This window comes from Ovis aries, chromosome 4 (assembly GCF_016772045.2).
Source record: "Ovis aries strain OAR_USU_Benz2616 breed Rambouillet chromosome 4, ARS-UI_Ramb_v3.0, whole genome shotgun sequence".
Lineage (NCBI taxonomy): Eukaryota > Metazoa > Chordata > Mammalia > Artiodactyla > Bovidae > Ovis > Ovis aries.
The window spans coordinates 88,349,498-88,368,181 of record NC_056057.1 but is presented as its reverse complement, the minus strand read 5'-3'; the positions used below and the strand labels follow the sequence as shown (position 1 = coordinate 88,368,181).

The 18,684-nt window shown below is 38.3% G+C and overlaps 1 protein-coding gene across 11 annotated transcripts in view; it reads left to right on the top strand.

Annotated features, from left to right (window-relative positions):
• The window catches only part of CADPS2 (calcium dependent secretion activator 2), a 574,734-nt gene that overhangs the window by 547,812 nt on the left and 8,238 nt on the right, over positions 1 to 18,684 (top strand). Inside the window, exon 26 of one of the 11 annotated variants that reach the window (XM_060414822.1) lies at positions 123 to 17,346. The exons of the other annotated variants lie outside the window; for them this stretch is intronic. Coding sequence (XP_060270805.1) covers positions 123 to 263 — 141 coding nt within the window. The 3' untranslated portion in view covers positions 264 to 17,346. Of the gene's footprint in view, positions 1 to 122; positions 17,347 to 18,684 lie in introns of those variants that run through there. 11 annotated transcript variants of the gene reach the window in all.

The following is an 18,684-nucleotide window of genomic DNA, read 5'->3' as shown; positions in this document are numbered from 1 at the left end:
TTCTGATGTGTGATATTTGCTCTGAACTGTATTTATTTATGTATATCTTCTCTGCATTTTAGAAATGCTTTTCTGGCAGTTTCATTTAATTATGCAAGTTACTGCAAATGTTTTCACAACAGCAATTCACGGGCTTCATGGTGACACTTCAGCTGTGGCAGTTACAGAAGGTCTTGCTACGTCATCCTCTCCACCATGGTCTGTTGTGTCAGTGTTTGCTGTTTGTTGGGTTGGGTGGTCAAAATGAGCCTTCTCTTTCGTAGTTTATGTTTCTAGCCTCTACCCAGGCTGCTTTACAATAAAAGTATCATCTGTTTTAATAAGCTAAGTGTTAATATGTGTGAAGAGAATGATTTCTGAAAAGCTTTGATGCCCTGCAGGGGTAGAAAAATTATCATCCATCCAGCTGGCTCTTTTACAAAATACTGAAACCGTATTAGCAACTTCTGCTTCCATTTGGTGTTGCTCTGAATTTACGAGCATATGTTTCACTTCCAAGTTCTCTTTTACTTTTTTTTGCTTATGTGGTAATTTTCAAACATGGTGAACAGAAAGGAAGAGTTTATGTTATTCCCGTTATGTTTCTTCTTGGTATAGTGGAAGCACATTTTCTATGTTGAAAAAATGGTAGAGTCATTCTACAAATAGACCACTACGCATGTCTGTGTGTGTGTTTCTGCGTGTTACACACTTCTTATCATCTTCAATTTTTTGTCTTGGTGACCTTTTTACTACAGAACTCATCCTCAATTTGTAACAGAGGTAGAATTTCTTTCTTCGTAAAAATATTTCCCGCTTCCACTCCCCTCCATTCACCAAACTTCTTTTGAGACTTTTGTATGGCAGCAATTGACAAAGGGAGCTAACTAAAGTAGATGCCAGGAGGCCAACGTTAAAATGATGTTCTCGTTATGATGTTCTCATTCTATCGTCATGGCTATAGGGGTATATTGCACTTTCCTTCCAATGCCTAAGCATCAGGCATGGCTGTAGGTTTGCTTCTAAAAGGAACCCATAACAAAAAACCATTCTGTTTTGGTTGTGAAGGTTTTGTCATTTTGAATATCCCCAGGAGGACATTGGACTTGTTATTTGTAAAATAGTTACAGTGTCCTTAAACATTCTAATATTTTTAAGTTGCACACTTGTATTACTGTAATTAAAAACAAAAAAGTAGACTCTAATTCTATTGATATGTCATCAAGAATAACATAGATGAGGGGGTACTAAGAGCCCCTAATTAGCCAAGACTGAATTTGCCTCAATTACAGTTAGTAAATGAGAGGTTATCAAGTATGTGTTGAAAGGTAAAGTAGAATGTGTATCTTAAGCAACAAATCATTACCAAGAGACATTATATAATTATTGGAAATCCACTTGGCTGTAGCTTAAAATAATATTGTTAGGTGTCAAGAAGCAGTTGAAAATAATGACCCTATAAATACTGTTAGCAACCTGAGTCTATTACAGATAAAAGATTGAAAGGAACAATTTTATTCAGGCATCAGTGACAAACTTTTGCTCTTCCAATTAAAGTGTTTCCTGAGTAAGTAAGGGAATGGAGCCTCCCACCTTCAGATGCAAAGGGAAATGTGTACACACACAAGCACCCAGCAGTGAGTCATTACGTAGTGGTTTTAACCAACCTAGATAAGAGTACAGGGGCTACAGTATGAGAGCTTAATTCCTTATAAAGGGTATGCTTTTTATCCAGAGGAAATTTGCTTGATTTTAGAATATATACTAATATTTCTCCATAAATCAATTATTCTACAAAACACTGATCCTGCCTCCAATACCAACACTTTAAAAAAGAAATCAGGTGTTTTACTAAAGAATCTTTTTCTGCGTAATGCCCCATGCATGGAAAAGACTGCTGAAAATTCTGTGAAACTTGTCCTAAGAGTAATAATAAATTTCTCATGGTGTTCCTGGTCTTAAAATCCTTTTGATTAATGAAGCATCTTAATAGTTTCTAATTTGAAGGGAGATATGTGCCCAGTCGTGTCTGACTCTTTGCAGCCCTATGGACTGTAGCCCGCCAGGCTCCTCGGTCCATGGGATTTCCCAGGCAAAAATACTGGAGTGGGTGGCCATTCACTTCTCCAGGGGAATCTTCTGACTCAGGGGCTCAAACCTCTTGTGTTTCCTGCATTGGTCCACAGGTTCTTTACCACTAGCGCCACCTAGGAAGCCTGATAATAGTTCCTAATATTTCTGACTAAATACCTTAGGGTTCTGTTTAAATAATTGTACCAGTGACTAAGGTCCAAAAAGATGGGCACTGCCCTAGATTTGTGTCCATTGTTTTGGGGCTGTACCATGAAGGAGAATGGTACCTTCTGTCATTGTCCATGAGCAGCCCACACAGCCATACACCATCACCCTTCTTTCTGAGCATCCTGCATTGCTGTCATTATTGTTTAAGCTTCTATGGAAGTTTTTTGGTTTCTTAAATGTGTGAAAGAGGGAGGTGACTAAAATATACATCATCTAAAAGGCCATAAATAGCATAATCTTAGACTTTTAGGTCAAATCTTGAAGCATTAAAACTAAAGTATCATTTGAAGATCATGGTTAATATCAGAACAGATATCAAGACATTCTGCTTCACTCCATAAGTTAAACTTATAAAACACTTTCTATTTTAAACAGAAATAACTTCCGAGAAATGTTCAGTAAATGATGGCAGATACCGTATTTAATAGAAGGTACTGGGTTTGACTAAGGTATTGGGTTGGCCAAAAAGTTGTTCAGTTAGTGAATACGTTGTTCAGTAAAATTCATCATGAAAATGAAAAAAATATGACTTTTATTGTTACTTAAAACCGAACAAACTTTTTGGCCTACCCAATACATTCCTAATTTTTTCAAAGTGTCAAATTATAATTGTGGCCTTACCTGTCATCACTGCTCTCCCTAGGGCACCTCCATGTACCAGGAAATGTGCTAGGTTCTTGACCTGTGTCATCTCTAACCTGGGTAGATGCTTGCATGCGTGCCAAGTCACTTCAGTCATGTCCGACTCTTTGCGACCCCATGCACTGTAGCCCACCAGGCTCCTCTGTCCATGGGATTCTCCAGGCAAGAACACTGGAGTGGGCTGCCATTTCCTTCTCCAGGGGATCTTCCCGACCCAGGGACTGAACCTGGGTCTCTTTCGTCTCCTGCATTGCAAGTGAGCTCTTTACCACCAGCGCCACCTGGGAAGCCCTGTGGGTAGATGCTGTCACCCCCATTTTAGCCTTATTTTCAGGTTAAGAAATGTCCCATCCAGAGATGATAGAAGACTTGTTACATACTAAATCAGACTTTGAAATTGTGTCACTCTAGTTTCAAAGTCCATCTTATGCCTACCATACTTCCAACTCAATGGACATGAGTTTGAGCAAGCGCTGGGAGATGGTGAAGGACAGGGAAGCCTGGAGTGCTGCAGTCCATGGGGCGTGAAGAGTCAGACATGACTGAGTGACTGAACAATAGCTTCAGATTTACAGAATTTGAAATGATAAAACAGTGTTTGGAGGAAGAGGACTGGACCAGGAATCCACAAACCTGAGTTCTAGCCACAGTTCTGCCATTGACTGGATAAGTGCACTTCAAGAAGTTCTGTCACCTGTCTGAAACTCAGTACAGATAGCACATGTAAACCAAAGAAGTTGGCCTAGAACTCCAGATGGTTTCTGAAATCCCTTCCAGATTTTAAATAGTTCTAATTTTAGCCGACAAAAGGGACTAGGTTGTTTGCATGCCAAGTCTTGCACCTCAGAGTATCAGACAGTTCTAAAGTGTTTTTGTGATGGCCAGGTGAAAGCAAGAAGCAGTAGCAGTTACAGTAGATAAGTAGAAAAGAGATTTTACATAAGGAATGTCATTTGATATTCTATACAGCTACCACCATGGTTCTGAATCCTACAGGTAGAAAAATAGTTGGAACCTGTATATTCTATATTCATGTTAAGTCTTTCAGAATGACCAGAATATCTTAAACGGAGGCTGTCTTTGCTTGTCAAGTGGTACACATACTGAAATCTATATGTGAATATAATATTCCCGGAATTGCACGATATATTCTTGTAGCTTATATTGTACAACATGGGAAATAAAGCCAATATTTTATAGCAACTGTTGTTCAGTCGTTATGTCTGAATGTAGTATAACCTTTAAAATTTGTAAGTTACTACATGTACACCTGTAACATACAATATTGTGTGTGTGTGTTAAGTTGCTTCAGTCACATCTGACTCTTTGCGACCCTGTGGTGTGTGACCTGCCAGGCTACTCTATCAGTGGGACTCTCTAGGCAATGATACTAGAGTGGATTGCCATGTTTTCCTCCAAGGGGTCTTCCCAACCCAAGCACTGAACCCTCATCTCTTATGTCTCCTCCATTGGCAGGAGTGCTCTTTGCCACTAGCGCCACCTGGGAAGCCTTAATATAATATATAGCAACTATTTTGTTGTTGTTCAGTCACTAAGTCATGTCCAACTCTTTGTGACCCCATGTACTGCAGCATGCCAGGCTTCCCTGTCCTTTGCTAATTCCTAGAGTTTGCTCATATTCATGTCCAGTGAGTCAAGATACTGTCTAACCATCTCGTCCTCTGCCACCCCTTTCTCCTTTTGCCTTCAATCTTTCCCTGAATCAGGATCTTTCCCAATGACATCCATACATGACTACTGGAAAGAAACCATAGCTTTGACTATACTTTTAAAAAAGAAAAGAATTAAACTTAGTGATTATCATTGTATTTTGAATTTAGCCAATGGGAAAAAAAATCTCACGTTAAATTTACCTTGCTGCTGCTGCTGCTAAGTTGCTTCAGTCGTGTCCAACTCTTTGCGACCCCCTAGATGGCAGCCCACCAGGCTCCCCTGTCCCTGGGATTCTCAAGGCAAGAACACTGGAGTGAGTTACCATTTCCTTCTCCAATGCATAAAAATGAAAAGTGAAAGTGAAGTCACTCAGTCATGTCCAACTCTTACCTTAAGACACATTAAAAAACTGTGTCTTATCTGGGTCAGAGAAATTTAAAGGAAGTTCTCTAGCAAAAGAGAATATGGATTTACCAGAAGTTCTGCTTTATAGGTAATCTCTCTTATCCCAACTTATAAAACATCATTGTCAGTAGCTGTTTAAAAAATGCTGGCAAATCAAAACCATTTACAACTTGTCTGATCCTAATGTAAAACCATGGCAATGCTTTTCTAATTCTTTCTTTGGAGAAGGGAATGGCAATGCACTCCAGAATTCTTGCCTTTAAAATCCCATGGACGGAGGAGCCTGGCAGGCTATAGTCCATAGGGTTGCAGAGTCAGATGCCACTGAGCACGCAGCACAAGTCCCATTTTTAATGCCTACTATGAGGTTTCTTCTCACACTGTCAGGATTCAGGAAACACAGAGCTTGCCCCAGGTACCCATGGGTCAGCAGAGAGGCTGGACACTTTCCCAGAGAGCTTTGAGTCTCTGGGTTGAAAAGTCGTGATGTTTCAGAAATCAAAACTGACGCTCACAGTAATTGAGCACGAGAGCACCCTCTTATAATGGTCACTTATAATGTCCAAGAATATCCCAAATGCTGAGGCTAGTAGGGGTCAACAGAAGTGCATCCCATTGTCTGGGAGAGACACTAAACCTACCTACCTCTCTAAACGTTTGTGCCTTTACAAGGCATTGCCCATCTTGAGACCCTCTGAGACAATTTTGTTTTAGCTCTCATGTTGCTGAAGACACATCAGGGTGCAGTCTTTAATTGGTAAATCATGTAGATTAAACATTCTCTTGTGTTATAAACTGATTACATATTTAATTGTTGAGGAGTTTCATCTCAACGAGATTTTTTTTTAATTGTATTGTGATGTCTTCTAAAGTTAAAAGTAATCCTTTAAATGATAGTTAATCAGTGATATCCACATAGTGCTTTGTAAAGGATTAATTTTCAGGACTTTCCTTGAAAAGGATTCTTTTTGGTAAAGAAACTCTAAGCATTTTAAGTAAAACTGACTTCAACAATGTCAGTAAGTTCATGGCCATTTTAAGATATGGTAAGGGGGAAAAAAATGAAACTCTTGCAAGTGAATATGCTTTTCAAAATAAAACTAATTTTGCACTTTTACCTCTTGTTTATCTCTGGACTCCCAAATAAAAAAGGGAGGATATGCTCAGAGTTTTCGAGTTCAGTGTTTCACACCCATGCCCAAACTTTCTGATTCAAGAATTTATTCATCCTCAGTAAGATTGATGCTATTATTCTTAATTTATTTAAAAATTAAATTAATTTCATTGGTTTTCCAGAAATACTTGAAATCCGCAGAACATGAATAAGAATGGCTGCTATTTTAATAGATAGTAGAATATATTTAGAACTGATGTCTACTCTTTCAGTCATATTCCTTGGATGACTTTCTTTATGTGTGTAATCAGCCACATTACAAACAAAGGCTGGAACCCAGTAAGACCCATTCAGAGAGCTTCTTTGCCTTCTTGCATTTCTTATAATTCCATAATATTATAGATACATTCGCTTATATATGACTGTCGATTTTAAAATAACAGTTTTCCTGTTTTCAACGTTATTTCACTTTCAAGTGACAAACAAGTTGTTATATCCAAGGGTCCCCAACCTCAGGGATCTAATGCCTGCTGATCTGAGGTGGAGCTGATGTGATAATAATGGAAATACAGGTTACAATAAATGTAATCTTCTTGAATCATTCCAAAACCGTACCCCCCAACCCAGTCCATAGAAAAATTGTCTTCCACGAAACCAGTCCCTGGTGCCAAAAAGGCGGGGAACCACTAAATCAGTATAGATTCTGATTACAGAGTATTTTCTCTTCAGTGTTGTCTCTATGTAAAAAGAAGTCAAATATAAAACATTAACTTGGACCCATCCATGATTTTCCTATCAACAATCAAAATCAAACGTTACTATCACTCTCATGTCCTAACCATTATTTTGCTTTTCCATCACTAGAAAAGATGAATGATGTAAGCTCAGTGATGTACTTGAGACCAAGATCATTTATTTCTACCCACTGTTATGTCATGTACCCTGGGGTCACCTTATGCACTAAAGGTAGATCAGAAGCTTGACTGTTTCTTATCCATGTTCATGTCGCCTCTCCTACATTTTAACAATTTCTTATTTAGCAGCTTTAATATACTGTTTTCCAGGGGGTGTTTTTTAATGTAATTATATGTATTTGTTCCCACTTTATTTTATCCACAGTATTTGTACTCACATAGAAGTTGTTTGACCTCTTTTAAGACAGTTGTAGTCAACACTTGTTCTGTATATGGTCACGTCTGTTTCAGCAAATGACTTACAAACCTTGCTCCTTACCTGCTTCTCCTCCCCCCACCCAAAGTTTATTTCTCTTCAAAACCTCTGCTCTCGAATTGCAGCTCATTCATTTTAGTTAATTATCTTTATTTTAATGTTGAGTTATCATTTGTAAGTGTAAGAATTTATGAAAGAATCTACTTTAGATGTACAGTGTATGCCAGAATGACTTTGGCAAGTCCAGACGCGGCTCCTCACGGCCAAAGGCCCTTATTTGAATCTAAGCTGTTGGTGAATGAAGACCTAAGAAACCTGAGCTCAGCGTGCCTAATTGCCTAAAAGAAACTCCATGAGAAAAAAAAAATGTATTATAGCCGGTTGATCTTATTTCTTTGATAATTCAAAAGAATCTTCAAGAAATATGTGGACTTCTCCCTTAGATTCTTGAAATGTGATCACGGGACACAATTGTCATTTGGCACATGCCCAGAAATACACATCTTTGCATGAGGCACCTGGACATATGTGGCAGGTCTGGTAGAATCAGGCTAATTAACAACACAGGCTTAAACAGGCACCTCATCTGGCAGTGCAGTTAGTTGCCTGATGGTGCTCAGCGGGATCGGGTAGTGCTTTTTATTTTTCTATCCTAATGGTCTGCTGCCCACCTAATTTTGCCTTATTGTCAGTCACTACTTACCGCAGCTTGGGGCCCTCCCAGGAGGCTAAATTATTATCAAAGGATTAGGGAGATGTAGCCTTGCAGCTCTGACATTTCTGATTACTTGTCTATGCCAGAACACTAATTAGCTGTGACTAATTAAGAAAAATGTTCCTGCCATAGAAAACCATTTAAAAGAACTAAGAAGTAGGAAAGCAATTCAAAAGCTGAGCAGTGCTCAGATTTGCTGATGCTCTTTAGATTTCCACCAGAGCCTTAACTCACCTTTAATTGTGCTCAGAATTAAAAAAAAAAAAAAAATCTCACTTGTGAACTGATCTGAGGTTTTTGCTTGAACAGGAGAAAAAAAAATTGGGGTTGATCACTTAAAATCACTTCACTATGGTAAAACTCTCTCTGATGAATGGAAGATGTCAAAACTTGCATTTTACTCAAGAAATTTTTCTAAACATCAAATGCATAAATGTGTATTTGCTTTCATTCACCCAAGCCAGTGACAGTAACTTAATAGTCATGGAAGAAATCAGAATATTCCCACTCCTGATTTTATCAAAGATAGTTGAAATAATTACAAGCAACATGTTGAGCAGTTCAAAAGTTATTTAGTATTGATTGCTTGCTGCTTTCACATGGATGATGGTCTAGAAACTCTTGCTTCTCCACACAGAGCCTGGCTTTCCCTCGGTGGCTTTGCATGCTTGCACTGCAGCTGGCTACCAGTGACTTATTAATGAAACTACCCAGGGCTCCCCTGAGACTAGCCATCGCCATCAGTTGGCCAGTGTGATGTTTTCATAAAAACGATGGCTACCATTCTCCTTATCTTCAAACCCAACTTCATAAGCAAATGACACGTGGCTTTAAAGCCATTTTCTGTGGTTGCTTTTTGATCTCCTCCATCAAACATGCCCTCTGCAAGCCTCCCCTGCAGCCTTACCTACACGGTTGGTGCCATTCACAAGTGAGCACAGGAGTGGCGGCCAGAATGCCACCATTGACTAAGTCCAACTAGAAACACATTCTGTGTCAGGAAGCAGCTGTTGTAGTAAACCAACATCATTGTGGCAAAACGGGGTGTTAGTTAAACTTCTTGAAAGGAAACTATATAAACAATTTTCACAGGTACTTACCTAAACTCAAGAGCCCTCAATTTCTTGATCTCAGCCCAGCCCTACATAAGACACCATCTAAATTTCACTCTCTTCAAATGAGCAAAATGTTTTATTTGAAATAAAGCAAGTTCTAATCCTTACCTCACCTAAATTTTTCATGCTGTTTTTAAGCCCATTTCCCCTTTTCTTTTCAGTGGAGAACAAAAAGCAGGTAGCCAGCATCTCTAGGGAATAATCCTTCCTATATATGAAGAATGTTAGTAAGACACCTGTCATCTTTGTCTACTCCAGGATAAATAAACCCTGTTTGCTCTACTTCTCATCATAGGCCCCTTTTCTAGCCCTTTAATCTTTTGGGGGCTGTCCTTTGAAGCTTCTCAAAATGCTCTGTGTCATGCTTAGGCTTTGAGAGTTAGGAATTCATTGTTGTTGTTCAGTCACTAAGTCGTGTCTGACTCTTTGCGACCCCATGGACTGCAGCACACCAGGCTTCCCTGTCCTTCACCATCTCCCAGAAGCTTACTCAAACTCATGTCCATCAAGTCGGTGATGCCCTCCAACCATTGCGTCTTCTGCCACCCCCTTCTCCTCCTGCCTTCAACCTTTCCCAGCAGCAGGGTCTTTTCCAGTGAGTCAGTTCTTTGCATCAGGTGGCCTAAGTATTGGAGCTTCAGCTTCAGCATCAGTCCTTCCAATGAATATTCAGAACTGATTTCCTTTAGAAGTGACTGGTTTGATCTCCTTGCAGTCCAGGGGGCTCTCCAGAGTCTTCTTCAACACACAGTTCAAAAGCATCAGTTCTTTGGCACTCAGCCTTCTTTATGGTCCAACTCGCATCCATACATGACTGCTGGAAAAACCATAGCTTTGACTAGACAGGCCTTTGTCAGTCAAGTGATAGCTCTGCTTTTTAATATATTGTCTATGTTTGTCATAGCTTTTCTCCCAAGGAGCAAGTGTCTTTTAATTTCACGTCTATAGTCACGATCTGCAGTGATTTTGGAGCCCAACAAAATAAAGTCTGTTACTTTCCATTGTTTCCCCTTCTATTTGCCAGAAATAGGATATAGTATTTGAATGTGGCTGTACACATTCCTATTTATACATTCTCATGGAAATTTTTCCCATACTTGCTCTACTGATCCTCATAAATTAGCTCCATATAGTCGCCACATTTCTTGTTGACTTTCCCCTTAGTTCTGGCTTTCCTGGTGGCTCAGATGGTAAAGTGTCTGCCTGCAACGTGGGAGACCTGGGTTCAATCCTTGGATCAGGAAGATCCCCTGGAGAAGGAAATGGCAACCCACTCCAGTACTCTTGCCTGGAAAATCCCATGAACTGAGAAGCCTGGTAGGTTACAGTCCATGGGGTCGCAAAGAGTCGAACACAACTGAGCGACTTCATTTTCCTTTCCTTTCTTCTTAGTTACTGCCTATATTATACACATAAAATGTATGTTTATTAATGTCAAATGTTCATCCATTTGATGTTTTGAGTATATAAGATCTAGAAAACAAATCCAATTGACCTTTCAATTGGGATGTGTAGGAAATGGTGGTAAATATTGAGACTGAAAGGTTAAGCATAGAGATTTCCCTGGTGGTCCAGTGGTTAAGACTCCACACTTGCAATGCAAATGGCACAGGTTCAATCCTTGGTTAGGGAGCTATTAATAACATCCCACATGCTCCACAGGCAAAAACATTTAAAAGGTTAGGCATTGGTTTTGTCCCACATCGTTGAGTATCTCTGTCACAATGACTCGGTAGGATTCTAATTAAAGTAGGAAATCAAAATCCCTTTTATTATTTCGTCATACAACTAGTATTTACTTTCTCGAAGCCACACACTGCTAGAGGCTGAGAATACAGTGTTAGGTAAGATAGACCAAGTTTCTGCTCTAATAAGGGAACTTACATTCTTATGGTCAAATGGGTCTTTTGAAAAAGTTAACTTCTACATTAAAATGTTTCACATTTTCAGCTACTGAATAGACATTGTTGGTTTTTTTTTTTTTTTCAAATAGTATACTGTGGAGAATTAAAATTGAGAAAGCTTTCAAATAAATAGTGAGTATCTTTGACTTGTTTTTATTTCTTTCTGTTGCAAGTGGATGATTGGAAACCTGCCAGGATGTAGAGCTGACTCAACAGTTATACTTAGCTCTAGAGCTTGCAATATCAAATGCCATGACGGTGCAACAAGGGCACGCTCTCCCTCTCTACCATGCAGAGGTTCTCTGCTGAAAAACCAGGCTTCTGCCACCTCCCAGGAGGGCTCTTCATGTTCACTCAGACTCAAGTCTGAGTCACAGTGCCACAGCATGGTGGTTCTCTGCCTTTTTTATACACCTCTCACAAGACCAGCAAGCACTGAAGGCACCCGGGACATGTCCTTCATTGGTGAAAACTCACAAGGCAGCATTGACGCGCCACACTAGGTAGCCCCACAGCCTTTGATACCCTCCATGAACAGCTACTAATACCCCTGAGCATATGCCAGAAAGGTTGTTCGCTGCATGCATGACAGACTCTGAAAAAACCAGTCTGGAGCTGAGCACATCAACCTCTGAGCACATACAATGTCATCATATCTTTGTGTGTAAGAATGTATGTGTTGTGTTGTTGTCTTTCAGTTGCTAAGTTGTGTCTGACTCTTTGCGATCCAATGAATTGCAGCACTCCAGACTTCCCTGTCCTTCGCTACCTCCTGGAGTTTTCTCAAACTCATGTCCATTGAGTCAGTGATGCCATGCAACCGTCTCATCCTCTTTTGTCTCCCTCTCCTCCTGCCTTCAATCTTTCCCAGCATCAGGGTCTTTTCCAATGAGTTGGCTGTTCATATCAGGTGGCCAAATTATTGGAGCTTCAGCATCAGTCCTTCCAGTGAAGTGTTGATTTCCTATATGTGGATACTCTTATATGTACCTAGGTATGGGGGGTTCATTAGTTTACAGTACTTTCTCCTTTACTTAGTTCATCACCTACAATGAGATTAGACTGTCACATTTTCAGTTCTGTTTTAGTCGTGTGTTAAATTTCATTAGCCAATTGCAGTTGTTTACTTTTTGGTGATGCCTGCAACTTTAGCATTCATTAAATTATTCTGCTATTAATGAAATGTTTCATTCAAGTCAGCAGTTCCTCTGGCTCTGATATTATCCTTTGTCTATTGAAAAGCTGCCCTGCCACTATTGTATGTGCAACAGTTTATATCTCCAAATATTTTAAAAGCATTCAGTCCCTCAAAAAATGTGTAACACATGTTATATGCTGGACATTCTGCTAAGGGCTAGAGATATTAAGCAAAAGACTCGGTTTCTGCCTTATGGATACTCACATCCTATTGAGGCAAATATCGAGCACAGTGTGCAGTATTTCTACAGACACATGTACAGAGATTTAGAGGCAGAAAATACGGGAGCTTCTACTTCTACCTGGGTAAGAGATAGTGTTGGCTTCATAGGAGAAATGATGGTTGACCAGAGTCTTCAATGTCATGAATCTGGCCAGTGAAATGTACGTGGGGATAAAAGTCCCAAGAGAGGGATTGACTTACCCAAAACTTGTAGATATAGAGAAACCCAGATCACTCATTTCCTGTGAGAGTGCACCATGAGTCAGAAACAGAGGGATAACTGTTTACTTCTGTCCCTACAACACTCTGGAAAAGGACCTTTGGAATAATTTTTCCCTATTTTTTATAAGGAAACTGAAGCAAAAAGACTGGCTAACCATTCATTCTCAGACTGAGGTTTTATCTCAAACTTGTACCATTCAATAGAAATTGCAGGAGTCTAATTTATTTTTATCCAGATCCTACATTATTGATTTAAATGCAATATTGACCAAACTTTTATATATAGTACTCAAAATGAGTCACTGAACCAAGTGAACAGGTCTTATGCCCAAATAAATCATTCACAGTCTATGTCTGCATCCCAAACTAGTACACATACTGTTGTAACTGGGTTGACCACTGTGTTCAGCCAAACCACTGATTAGTCAAAAGATTAGCCCAACCAGTATACATTCCATAATTTGTCATTAAGTAGGGGAGGGGGAAACAACTGAAGATCTGAAATTTTCACTTTGTAATCCCTGGTCATTTTAGCACCAGGAAGAGACCCGCAGAATAAATTTACAAAGGCACTTGCCTGCTTGATGACAACGAATAATGAAGAATAGTATTGATTTTAATGCTCTTTGTGAAGTGTGAGGATAGATAGGCTAGTTTAGTAATATTACTTTCAGGATATTTTGGGAGAAAGGAAATTTGGAGTTAATAAAATAGAGATGAGTGGAAAAAAGCTTGTGCAACCCCTAGTTTCTGGAACTTACCCTATTATATAACTTACCCTGTTTTATGATTGAAGAGGATTGAATGCATCTGGAAGCATCTTAGTTATTACATTCATGCATTTTAAAAAAGAATGGGAAAAAGTACTGAACTTCAAGAGTAGGAAAAATGTTTCATCATTCAACAAGCATTTATTAGGTACCGACTATATGCCAAACCTCCCACATTAGCACTTCTTACACTTTCTCCTGCTTAACAGACTCCATAGTGCTCATGAACTCTGCTTTGCAGTCTTCCTCATAGAACTAAAAAAATGAAAATCGCCCTAAAAGTGAGTTTATTGAACACGGAAGGGGAAAAAGCATGAATCAAGTTCTTCTATGTTCTGTATTTTAAAAATAAAAAAATAAGAAAACTGTACATATAGATCGAATCCCTTCATGAATGAACTAGGATCTTCTTTCCACATTGCTTTGTTTAGTTGCAGTGAAAAAAGATTTTCTCAGTATCCCTAAGTTTTAGAGTATATGGCGCTTTATAAGCATTAGAGTATATGGCACTTAAGGAGAAAACATGTGGGAAATGCATAGCACAAGAACCAGTTGGTTAGTTATCCTAAGACAGTCTGGTTCTTCAAAAAATTTATTATATTGTGTAATTACATTGTCAGGTGTACAAATACCTTTGCAAATGTAGATTACATTAACTTGTAAGAAAATGTGATGGACTTCTTTGGAACAATAAGCTTCTCCTATATTATTTCGTAATCCTGCATTATAACCATGAGGGAGCACCAGGAATGATAGAGCTATTTTCTTAGTTGTCTGCTACAAATACCAAACTGTTCTGAAAAAATCAGAGACTTCCTCGATGAAACAGACTGTTTCGTAGAAGAAAATGGAATAACCTAGTAGTCACGAGCACAGACTTTGGAGCATAGATATAAGATGAATCTTAACCCTGCCACTTATATAAACTTAAATAAGTAAATTATTTAATCTAAACTCAGTTTTCTACCTCTGTGAGCTCAGTTTCCATGCAAAATGAAAATAAGAACCATCTCATCACGGTTGGTATAAGAATCAAATGAAAATTGAACTGATGCACTTGAACTTCCCATGGAGGTATTTAAAAAAAAAAAACCAGATACTTTTATAGTCAGATTATTATTATATAATATATAATATAGGTAGCATTATTAATATAAAATCATAGTAATAATGCCTCACAGTTCTTAATAAATTCCATTTATTCTTCTTTATACTTTATTGTTTCATTTTTATAGAATATCTATTCTTCATTAAAAGGCCAAAATGAATAAATTTAAAATAACATCTAATAGAAACATCTATAATTCTAGACTTGCATATTTGGATGAACAAAGCTATATTTAAGCAGCACTTTTTAAAAAAGACAATTTGGCTTTTCTCTTCAGTTCATTTTTAGAAGAATCACAAGCTATATTGTTTCTAATCACGCCCTTTCCTTTGATAGTCAAATCTAATCTCAAAGTATTTCTGGAGAGTATACAAATCTTATTGTAAAGCTAGATTCATCTCAGCTGCCCTTCACATGCCAGATGAGAAAAGTGAGGCATACAGAAAGCAAGAGGCTCAGTCCAGTGAATGGTAGCCTCACAGGGCTCCTGGGTACTCAGCCCCCGGAGCTTCTGGGTTGATGATGTCCTTCTCTGGTGTATTCACGACCAGCCCTCAGCTGCTAAGTCCTCCTGCATGCCTCTGGGTCCAGCTGGTTGACAGATGTAGATTGGGTTGAACACTTCCTGTATTCTAAACGTAATAGACTGGTTTCAGTTTTCCTTAAATATAGCCCTAATCCTATTCCAAACCAACAAAAAATCCACACTTTAGAACTTTCAAAATGCTGTGTTTTGAGGATCTGTTTTGTAGAACCAAATATAATTGTTTCTGGGGGATGCCTTGAGTAGAGGGGGGAAGGATGGAATTATTACATCAAAAGTACATTTTAGTGTTAAGAAATGAGAAGTGAGTGGCCACAAATTTAATTATGTCAAACAGATGTACTGTGGACCAAAGGAACACTCCATGTATAAAGAAGCATTTATATTTACTTTTTAATGTACTGGTGAAACTGTAAAGTATTCACTTTTCTAAATATTTTGTAGTCCTCTGAAGCCACAACATGATCTTAAAGGATGCTTTATATTTATCAGATTTTTCAAAACCTTCACCTTTTCAAAACTGTTATTTGTTCTTTTATTCAATTCATCTTAACATTTAAGAGGTACGTACTTCCTCAGATGAGATTTTCTAGATGGTATTTCATTTCAACACAGTGACTTGACTGTAATAAAAACAGACAGCTTCTCTTGAAATAAATGAAGAAATACATACATACTGTGGAAATTTAGCCATTCCATATCTGGGGGCACTAAAAGTATTGGTTGTGGGTTTGTTTGTTTTTTTTTTTTCTGTTGTTCACCTATTGAGATGAGACTAGCTGGAGAAGAATGAAAATATATCAACTAGTTGTACCAATTCATAATCAATAAAAAAGCTAAACACTTAAGCAGAAAATAGATCACAGATTTGTTCCCCAGAAAGCAGTTATTTTTACCCAGCCATCATCATCAGAAGCTGCATTATGACAAATGATTTGCTCGAAGCCGCGGTAATACATAGACCCTATGGGGTCCTGTGATTCAGATTTAGGAATATCAGCCCCAGAGGGTCTGAAGACATTGTGCATTAGTATGTATTGAGACCTCATTCCAGGTGGCAAGCGGCTGGACTTTCTTAAAAAGAAAAATATATAAAACTTCCAAAATAAAGATAGAGTGCTTGTTTCTAGGCAAGAAGTGTTATATTGCATTGAATCCCCTTGCCTCCAAATGTTATAAATTAGGCAGAAAAGGGAGCCGTGCATATTTAATATATTTGTTTTGTATTTCCACTAGTCAAGGGAATAATGAAATTCCTTAACTACTTCTCTTTAACTTGCATGAAGAAAGCACGGTGTGTTGCTAAATCTCTTTTCAACCAGCACTGCCGAGAAACAACTTTAATCCTTGTTAGAAAATTGCCGAGTCTGGGACTGACAAAGAGCTCATGCTTGTTCCATTGTTAGTGCTCCCCGGCCCCAAGAGCAGCGCCCTTTACAGCTGCGTGGATCCCGCCCGGCTCAGCTGCACTATTTAGGAGACGAGGTTTGTCAATTTCTATTGACAATGGAGAGAGTTTTTCAGGGCCTGTAGCAGTGCTGACACAGTTGGGGATCAATGCCAGCCATTCAGAATGCACCCTCTTTCATTGCTTTGGTTTGTTAATTCAAGACTAAAGGTCCACTGAGGGGGTTCAGGGTGTTTAAGAAAGCTGATGAACTGTTTAAGAAAGCTGATGAACTGCAAGCGTTTATAGCCCTGGTGTGGCAATTTCCATAGTCAGTGGCAACTCCTGGCACTAAGGGAGCTGTGTCCTTGTTGACCCTCTTGTTATTAAAAATGCACAAGTGCTGCGCTTCTCAATATTTCAACACTCTTTCATTGTCAATACCACCTTCTGAGCCCTTCAGCTTGTTGCTTGCTCTAAAGATCTTCTTAGATTGGGTTTGAAAACTTCACCTTAAACACTAGATTAGACTGATGTTCTGTTTTCCGTGCTCCTGTTGATTTGTTGAACCTTCCCAGGGCTGGAAAGCAAGTAGCAGCTTGATGGGGAGACGGGCCGCTAATATGATTTACCAGTCTACAGTCATGCACAATAAGTGTGAATAAATACAGGGGTCTCACAGAGTCAACCCTAGCCTTTCCTTTTCTTTTATTTTTGCTTTAAAAGAGATATCTCAAGAAAATGAAGTGAGTAATGCATGCCCTTACAGGAGTTGAATGAACCACAAAAAGAAAAAAAAAAAAACCACATATTTTTTGTTAAAGTGGTAGGCTGCTGGCATGGATTGATGGAGGAAAAAAAAAAAAGAGTGCAGAGTATACACTTACTGCTTTATTCCTAAGTAGACCAAGCAGAGAATAAGCAGTAATGCCATACCCATGACTTGAGTGCAAGCTCCAGCGCCCCTTCGTTGTCATCCCCTGAAGGGAAAAGTGAATAGTCAACCAACTTGCTTTATAAAATTAACTTTTCCAAACTGAAAGCACATTTTCTAACAGTCACACTTCACTGCACATTCACCCCTTTCAATTTTTTTTTCTTTGTTTTGGGGGATTGGTTTGCTTCGGTAGAGCGGGTGGGTGGCTGAGGGGAATGAAGCTAACTTATTTTGAATTTTATGAATTTTTTCTCAAAATAAAAAAAAAATGGGACCTACCATCCTCCATCCAAAAGAAGAACATTTCTATTCCAGCTCCAGAAATAGGGAAATGCTACTGACACCTGTTTTGTTGGGTGGTTTTATTTTTTTGGTGTGTGTGTGTATGTTTCAGCAGATACAAGAAAGAAGCAGTCCTAGTGAGGTTTTTTTTTGGTTTGTTAGCTTATTCTTCATAACACCATAAACTCTTAAGTTAAGCTGCTTATTTTTCTTCACTTGCTTGCTTTCGCTGAAGTTCTTCAAAATGCTTTGACTTGGGAATTAAAATTATACATGATTAGTGGATGAAATAATTTCCCTTATAGAATGTTCCTTGTAGAATAATTTGTTTGCCTTTAAAACAAGATGATGATAAAGTGGCTTAAGCATTTTATTAACATTAATTCTTTTTCTCTGATTTTATAGTTAACTTTAGATATTTGATTTCCAAATTATTCTTTAAAATTACAATTTTGGCATTGTGTTACAGAAGTTATATTAATAATAAGTTTCTGTGTTATATTAGATGTCCTTTCAATTATCACTTAATCATAAGTATCATTTACATGTAATAGAAAAATGAAGTTACATTAATTTTAAATTATCTGTGGATTTTTTAAGAACATAAGATGCATAAGGAGTAATTTTAAGAAAGTATTTTCATTTATCTCAAATTCATACAACCTACCACATATATAGTAACTTTATAGTCTGACAGCCAGATTATTGCGTATGTTATAAACTTAGTACAACATGTCATATTTTGTCCCCCAACTAAATTACCTCTTGAAGAAGCGCTATAATTTAAGAGTCATAACCATTTCGGCTACATTTTAGCTTTCAAGGTACTTGGAGAGAGGAGTCGAGGTAAGGGTTTTATGTTACTTCAGTATACTCATATTCAATATCATCAATACCTGTGAGTGTTTGCTTGCATTAAAATAGAACTTAAGAAGTTGAGGCTATCATTTAAAATAAGAAAACAGAAGATTTAAATATCAGATACTAATCTATTA